Consider the following 7,928-nt stretch of genomic DNA (forward strand, 5'->3'; position numbering starts at 1 on the left):
GTTCCCATTCCTTCCAATCCTTTCTGTGACCCTGGATACCATAAGGCAGAAATGCCCTCCAGTCTATAGTACAACTGGTGTTTACAGTAACCCTATGTGCACTTCTCAAACATTTCCAGCAGCTAAGAATCCAAAGTCACAAATACTGTAAGAGAGACCAACAACATGTGCGTTCATAAAAACAGTTTGCCAAGAAAAAGAATGGAAAGGCTGAATTTAAATGAAAAAGTGGTGTGTGGAATAGACATTGTGATTCATTCTTTCAGGAAAAAAATAGTGAGGATTAATTCAGATGTAGGCTGTGACCACATCACGCCTCAATGTCCAATACTGTCATTAATTCTAAATACATCTATGTTAATGCAGTTTTCTTTAAATTGTTCAGAAGATAGCACTGGCACTATTTCCTTGAACTTTCAAACTGAAGTCTAAATACACCCATGAGATCCTACTAAATACAGTGCTGAGAGAATGTACAGGCCTAGTTGTTGCCTTGAACTTTGACACTCTTGATTCCTTGTCAACTTGACAAAGCTTACGAATATAGCACATGTGACCCAGGGGTCTAAAGATGCATTTCCCCAATAACGCCAGACATTTAAATGGAGACCCTGAACTAGGCCGTTGAATGGGCACTGTCAAATAAGTACATTACTATCATTGTTAAGTAGTCCTTCAGGCATCCCCAGGGAGTGAGCACTGTCTCTTATGACATAATCCAGCATGTCTGTGCCTATTAGTCACAAGAAATGAAATTCAGTCTGATCATAAGAAATGAATGAACTAATCATAGCCCATGGCATTTACATGGCATGCAAACCATTTAATGTAACTTGGCATGATTAAATAAGCGCAAAAATTCTTCACCAACATCAGTCATTTTTCCCCTCAAACACAATAGGAATATAGGGATGTACTGTAAAATAAATCATGTTTAAGGGGGGTCAGAGAAGGTCTTTGGCATGAGCACTTGAGCAGTTAGTCATTTACGGCTGCCCTCCTATTTGTTGCGATGAAAACACCGCTCTGCGCCCCCGCTGAGATGACCAGGCTTCTCCCACCCCCCATTCCTTACATGGGCGTGGGTCCAGGTTGCTGCTGTGGGGCCTCCCCGCTACGCGCCCTTCCATTCATGGCCACTTAGCTCTCAATGGCGCAGGAGCTACCAAATAAGGAGAAGGAGGTCTACCGTGTGCCGAGCCTGTTGTTGAGTATATATTGGGAGTGGGCCTATTGCACTTTTACCACAGCTCACCCTCAGGAAGCGACTTCTGGTGCTGAACTGGTGAGTAAATAGACCTGGTGCTTCTGAGACGTCTGCTCGGTCAGTGGAAGTCAATTACAAGACAGCTAGACTTGACTGTATTTCCTTACAAAATTCTCAGAGGGAATACCACGTTATTAGCGGTGAACCTCAAAAAAATGAAGACTGGGAGCGCCTGAAGACATTTGCCTAATTTACTTTCAATTAAGTTAAATTTAACTTTTTTATTTTTAAAATGTTAAGTTTTAAGTTATTGTACATATCTGTTTTGTTTTGTTTTCACAATAAAAGTTATTGTAGTGTAAACAATATGCTTATAGGCTAAGTCTATTAATGTTTCTGTAGAAGAGAGCACTATCATGAAGGCATTATGAAACGATTGTGAATCGATTAATATCGACTAATGTATCAGATATTCATCACATGTTGAATTTTCGTGGCCTCTTCCTAACTTTGTGTGTGTCTAGAAATGAGAAGATTATGTGCGTGAAATGTAAACAGTCTGAGGCTCTAATGTGTATGGGTGTCTCACAACAGCAACTCTATTTTCTGCTCATTTACTCGCCATTTGTTCAAACAGCTGTGCTCTCTGTTGACATTAGATCCCCATCCAACACCATGTGTGACGACGACGAGACTACCGCCCTTGTGTGCGACAACGGCTCCGGCCTGGTGAAGGCTGGCTTTGCTGGAGACGATGCTCCCCGCGCTGTCTTCCCCTCCATCGTCGGTCGCCCCCGTCACCAGGTAATACCCGCGATATTCTGGTGCCTTAACAATACACTACTTGGGCTGTTAGCATAACGACAACTGTTGGCACGTTTTAATGAATTGTTTCCCATTGTGTACTGTAGGGTGTGATGGTGGGTATGGGTCAGAAAGACTCATACGTGGGTGACGAGGCCCAGAGCAAGAGGGGTATCCTCACTCTGAAGTACCCCATCGAGCACGGCATCATCACCAACTGGGACGACATGGAGAAGATCTGGCACCACACTTTCTACAACGAGCTGCGTGTTGCCCCCGAGGAGCACCCCACCCTGCTCACTGAGGCCCCACTTAACCCCAAAGCCAACAGGGAGAAGATGACCCAGATCATGTTTGAGACCTTCAACGTCCCCGCCATGTATGTGGCCATCCAGGCTGTGCTCTCCCTTTACGCCTCTGGTCGTACCACTGGTGAGTATAAGAGCGGTTTGATTTTAACACAACGGTGTGATTTTAACAAAACAAACCATAACAAAACATTTTTTTTATTATTATTGAGGTGTTCAAACATCGTTTATCTTAATTAGGCATTGTGCTGGACTCCGGTGATGGTGTGACCCACAACGTCCCCATCTATGAGGGTTACGCTCTTCCCCACGCCATCATGCGTCTGGATCTGGCCGGTCGCGATCTGACTGACTACCTGATGAAGATCCTGACAGAGCGTGGCTACTCCTTCGTGACCACTGGTATGTCAGACACGTTGAAATGTAATTCTCACCACACTGTAGTTTCACTCCATCATCGACTTATCGACTAATATTTTAACTTGACAGCTGAGCGTGAGATTGTGCGTGACATCAAGGAGAAGCTGTGCTACGTCGCTCTGGACTTCGAGAATGAGATGGCCACCGCTGCCTCTTCCTCCTCCTTGGAAAAATCTTACGAGTTGCCTGACGGCCAGGTCATCACCATTGGCAACGAGCGTTTCCGCTGCCCCGAGACCCTGTTCCAGCCCTCCTTCATTGGTGTGTTTTGTTAACAGTTACTGCATGTTAAGCCTAGACTGTTAGTTTACAGACATGTCGATGCCAAAACATTAGATTTAAATTTGTAATGCTATTATTTTGATTGTTCTTTTTATCCACCCTGAATGTAATGGGAGCTGTCCATTTCAGCACCATCGGTTCTTTGCTGCAACTGATCACGGCTGTCAATCTATCCTCATTCTAACAGGTATGGAATCTGCTGGTATCCATGAGACGACCTACAACAGCATTATGAAGTGTGACATTGATATCCGCAAGGATCTGTACGCCAACAACGTCCTCTCAGGTGGTACCACCATGTACCCTGGTATTGCTGACCGCATGCAGAAGGAAATCACCGCTCTGGCCCCCAGCACCATGAAGATCAAGGTGAGAGTCGTCTGTCAGTTGAACCTTGAGTAATGTGTTTTATTGTGATTACAAGTATACTCCCTGAATGTTAAAGATGTACGAAGACATGACGTTAACTAAAAGCAATTCCACTTCCCTTCTTTAGATCATTGCTCCTCCTGAGCGTAAGTACTCCGTCTGGATCGGCGGCTCCATCCTGGCTTCCCTGTCCACCTTCCAGCAGATGTGGATCAGCAAGCAGGAGTACGACGAGGCTGGCCCCTCCATCGTCCACAGGAAATGCTTCTAAACAACTCGACGCTGCTGGTCTTCACCGCTTATGAATGCCAAAAACTCTCACCATTACCTCCGCCTGTTCCTCAGGCAGCCCTCCTTTGCTTTTTGTTCTTGTACAGTATGTTTACACCGAATTGCAATTTATATGTGGACATTTTCTGGTTTATAAATTAATTTATATGTGGATATTTATTGCTTTATAAAATAAACAAGACCCGGGACTTGTAACGCAATTGGTTTCTTTAAATGTGTCGTGCATGAGTGTGAAATCACATCAGCGCGTTTTAATACCTCTGGTTCCAACGAGTGAACTGAGGAAGTTCAATGACACCTGGAACAGAGCCCACACTCCACTGATTCAATTAGCACCAGTGCTAAAAATAGATGCTTTCTAGGAGGAAACGGTGGAAACTAATGTGAGCATCAGATGCAAATGAGCAGGGTGCATTTGAATGAGGAAAATTAGGCATTACATCAGAATTGCAATTTTGCAAAAGAAAAAAGACGGAAACGGGTTAAATGCAAGCGCGTGTGCTCAGCACACCACCGGAGACAGTCGAACGAGTTGTTTCTATTTTTGAAAGCACTCGTGCAGCCGTGTAAAGCGATTACCCACTCAGGAGAGTACTCTCACTGAGTCAAGTTTATCTAAGGCATTATCGTCCCCTAAACACAACAAATGTTTGCTTCAGGAGAAGACAGCTGTTTTGTCAGAAAACATAGAGTATAAATAGAAGGGCTACCAGGTGTGAGAGTCTTACTTAAGCAAATATAAAACACTTCCACGCTAATCACAAGTCAAGATGAAACCTCAGTAAATAGCCTACATCAATCAATAAATCATGTTTTCAATTCAGTTACAACAACAAATTCATTCTCTCTGTCTTCAGTGTTTCAGAGAGAGAGAGGGAGAGAGATAGAGAGAAAAAGAGAACGAGAGAGAGAGAGAGACGATGACTTTAATCTGTCTCTGAAACCGTGCTGTCATCGGTCTGTCACGGTTTTGCGTGTGCAGCGGCCGTTGGACATCCCAGCTGATTTGGCTGAAACACCACTCACCACTCCATTTATTACCGATTAATCTGGTGCAGTTTGGCATATTCGGAGAATAAAGAAACCGAGAAATGCTAGTGCTCCTGGTTAGCTCTCCAACAACCTGTCTGCGCGTGACGCGAGGGAGGGGGGTCTACTTAAAGCAGGATTAGCGCAAGCCAAACATTATACTGAAGTCCCCGTCCGTCCATTCAGGCTCTGCGCGACCTATCGTCCTGCTCGGCAGATCGAAAATAGGAGGGCTTTATACTAATCAGCACTTCAGTCTTGCGCGAGCAAAAGTGCTGGGTCGTCGTGCAAGCCTCTGTTAGAAGCGCAAGAGGCAAGGGGGCAGCATACGCGCGTGATCAATGCATTCGCCAAATACAATAAGAGCGTGCGGAGAAGAGGACAGGGAACGAGAGTAGATATACATTTTCTTTTTAGCAAAGAGTTTTAACACATCATCCGAATGACAATGGGGGAATGGACGATACTAGAGCGGCTGTTAGAGGCTGCTGTCCAGCAGCACTCTACTATGATCGGAAGGTAAGAGAAAAACTGGAAAGACAGTTGAAACACCTGGGCAAGCCTAGTACATAGTAATCACAGCAAACTAGTTGCTACACCTTCAATTGCAGAGCTTTACCTTGTAGCGCCTCGAAGTAAAACATATAACATTACCTCCAGTCTGTACGATACGACGTTTGGAGATAGCGTGTTTTTCTATGAAGTAGCCTATATTGATATATGACATGTATCTAAAGCATTTTTCAATCATTTTAGAGTTCGTTGTAAACATTTATAAAGCATGTTGCTCACGATTCAGGTTAGAGCTGTACTTCTGAGCGCTCCCAAGGTGAGGGTCTTTTCAGCACTGGACAGCTCCACGGATTTATGGCTGGCGTAAAGCATTAGTTCGATTATTTTCAGCAAAGTGTTTATGTCTTTCATCTGTTTCATAATGTCACTCTGCATTCATATTATGACCTGACTGAAAATCTTTGTTTGTTCACTTTTTTAGGATCCTACTAACAGTGGTAGTGATCTTCCGGATTCTAATAGTTGCTATAGTGGGAGAGACGGTGTACGACGACGAGCAGTCCATGTTCGTGTGTAACACGCTACAGCCAGGCTGCAATCAGGCTTGCTACGACAAAGCATTCCCAATATCCCACATCAGATACTGGGTATTCCAGATCATCATGGTGTGCACCCCCAGTCTCTGTTTTATCACCTACTCCGTGCACCAGTCGGCAAAGCAGAAGGAGCGGAGGTTCTCCACTGTTTACCTTTCTCTGGACAAGGACCAGGATTCTATGAAAAGAGACGACAGTAAAAAGATCAAGAACACAATTGTGAACGGAGTATTACAGAACACGGAGAACTCAACAAAAGAATCCGAGACGGATTGTCTTGAAGTGAAGGAGATGCCTAGTTCAGTCATGAGAACTACCAAGTCCAAAATGAGACGTCAAGAAGGCATCTCAAGATTCTACATCATCCAGGTCGTTTTTCGAAACGCGCTAGAGATAGGGTTTTTAGTGGGTCAATACTTCCTCTACGGATTCAATGTCCCTGCCGTGTATGAATGTGATCGATACCCCTGCATCAAAGATGTTGAGTGCTACGTTTCAAGACCAACGGAGAAGACCGTGTTTCTGGTCTTCATGTTCGCCGTCAGTGGGATATGTGTGGTCCTGAACCTCGCAGAACTCAACCACCTTGGCTGGAGGAAAATCAAAACAGCTGTGAGGGGTGTACAGGCTAGGAGAAAGTCAATTTACGAGATCAGAAACAAAGACTTGCCGCGAATGAGCATGCCCAATTTCGGTCGCACTCAGTCGAGTGACTCCGCCTATGTGTAGCGCCTATCAGGCTGCTGGGGGTCAACATGGTGGATAACAGCTGTATTGAGACAAAACAGAAATAATGATGTGTTGGATAGTTCATCTCACCAATTTCCTCTGAAGTAGGTGGGGTAGATCAATTTAATTTGTCTTGTACAGACAATTTAAAAAACAAACGGACCAAACGTTTGTTTGTCATATTTATGAAAAAAAGGCACTGAACGTGGGGGTAAATACATATTGCACTAAATATGACGAGCCAAACGTACCTGATTAATGAGATGAAGGTGTTCTTACAGTGAACTTACCACCGGTTTTGACATCATCCAGACGACAAACCTCTCACACCATATATATGTTTTCTTGGTATTTATTAACGAATTTCCATTTGGCATCAAACTTACAGTAGCTTCTATATACAGTAGCCTATTTTCATTCTCTATGTTTTTGGTTGCCTGCGCTCACACCATCGACCTTAACATAAACTGTCACTCCATTGCTTTAAAGCCGAGTAGCAGAACGATAGCTTGGAGACTACTGCACACGCTAACGTCTGCGACTTGTTAATTTTATTTATTTTTTTATACCAAAGCGCCCATTTTGCTTCCATTTGTGAAAAAATGTGTTCTGTTGCTTCTGTGTATTCAAGTGCCATACATGTACATAGATATACACATATTACATAGAGAGAATATACTATTCATCATGAAAGATAAAGTCCACGAGTGGATGACACCAGATGCTAAAATCTGTCCCTTTAATTTATATTGACATGGGTAAAATGGAAATGGTAAGCTAATATTCATATTTTATTTGTATAACTGAAGAAGCCATAATCCTTATGTGTTCTACGAGTATATCTATGAGAAATAACTCGAAAAGAAAACAGCACAATTTAAATATGATTCAGTATTTAAGTAAAGGGGACAGGTTGACAGGCCCCTGGTGCTACCATTTTCCCCAAAAATTTAATGATGCAATCTGTTGATGTGAAAAGAAATAGAGAAAAACAAAAAAACATATATTAATGTGCAAAAATAAAAAGAAAAGTGGAATTCATGTACCCAACTTTGGTGTGACGTGTGTTTGCCTTTTTGCATTTTGCACCTGTGCTTGACAAGATTTCCCCCTTTAGTTTAACCTACTACTAGTAGTACAGAACATCACAAGCTCTCCTTTCCGTATGTCAGGCCGTAAAGGAATGTGCAGACGTTCTGACTCCACAGTGCAGTGCTCCTGAGTGGGCCTGTGGCAAGTGCCCTCTGTCTGCTGCACCAACCCCCCTTTTCGCACATTATTCTTCTCGCATTTCCAGCAGGGGCTTAAAAAGCTTAGATGCCCCTCCTGTTTCTTTCTCCCGCGTCAGCAGCGGAGGGGATGAACCTGATCCAGGTACAG

At 43.6% G+C, this 7,928-nt stretch overlaps 2 protein-coding genes across 2 annotated transcripts; both read left to right on the forward strand.

Moving 5' to 3' along the window:
- The first annotated feature begins 298 nt into the window (after positions 1–298).
- Positions 299–3,876, forward strand: actc2 (actin, alpha, cardiac muscle 2). Its single transcript, XM_048250207.1, has 7 exons — positions 299–1,285; positions 1,867–2,011; positions 2,119–2,443; positions 2,560–2,721; positions 2,809–3,000; positions 3,209–3,390; positions 3,518–3,876. Exons 2-7 carry the CDS (start codon positions 1,883–1,885, stop codon positions 3,659–3,661), a joined length of 1,134 nt encoding a protein of 377 aa, XP_048106164.1. The 5' UTR covers positions 299–1,285; positions 1,867–1,882; the 3' UTR covers positions 3,662–3,876.
- Positions 3,877–4,663: 787 nt separating this feature from the next.
- Positions 4,664–7,598, forward strand: gjd2b (gap junction protein delta 2b). Its single transcript, XM_048250625.1, has 2 exons — positions 4,664–5,229; positions 5,705–7,598. The coding sequence occupies exons 1-2, from the start codon at positions 5,153–5,155 to the stop codon at positions 6,546–6,548; spliced, it is 921 nt and encodes a 306-aa protein (XP_048106582.1). The 5' UTR covers positions 4,664–5,152; the 3' UTR covers positions 6,549–7,598.
- The last annotated feature ends 330 nt before the right edge of the window (positions 7,599–7,928 follow it).

Source organism: Alosa alosa, chromosome 8 (genome assembly GCF_017589495.1).
Source record: "Alosa alosa isolate M-15738 ecotype Scorff River chromosome 8, AALO_Geno_1.1, whole genome shotgun sequence".
In the NCBI taxonomy this organism is placed as follows: domain Eukaryota; kingdom Metazoa; phylum Chordata; class Actinopteri; order Clupeiformes; family Clupeidae; genus Alosa; species Alosa alosa.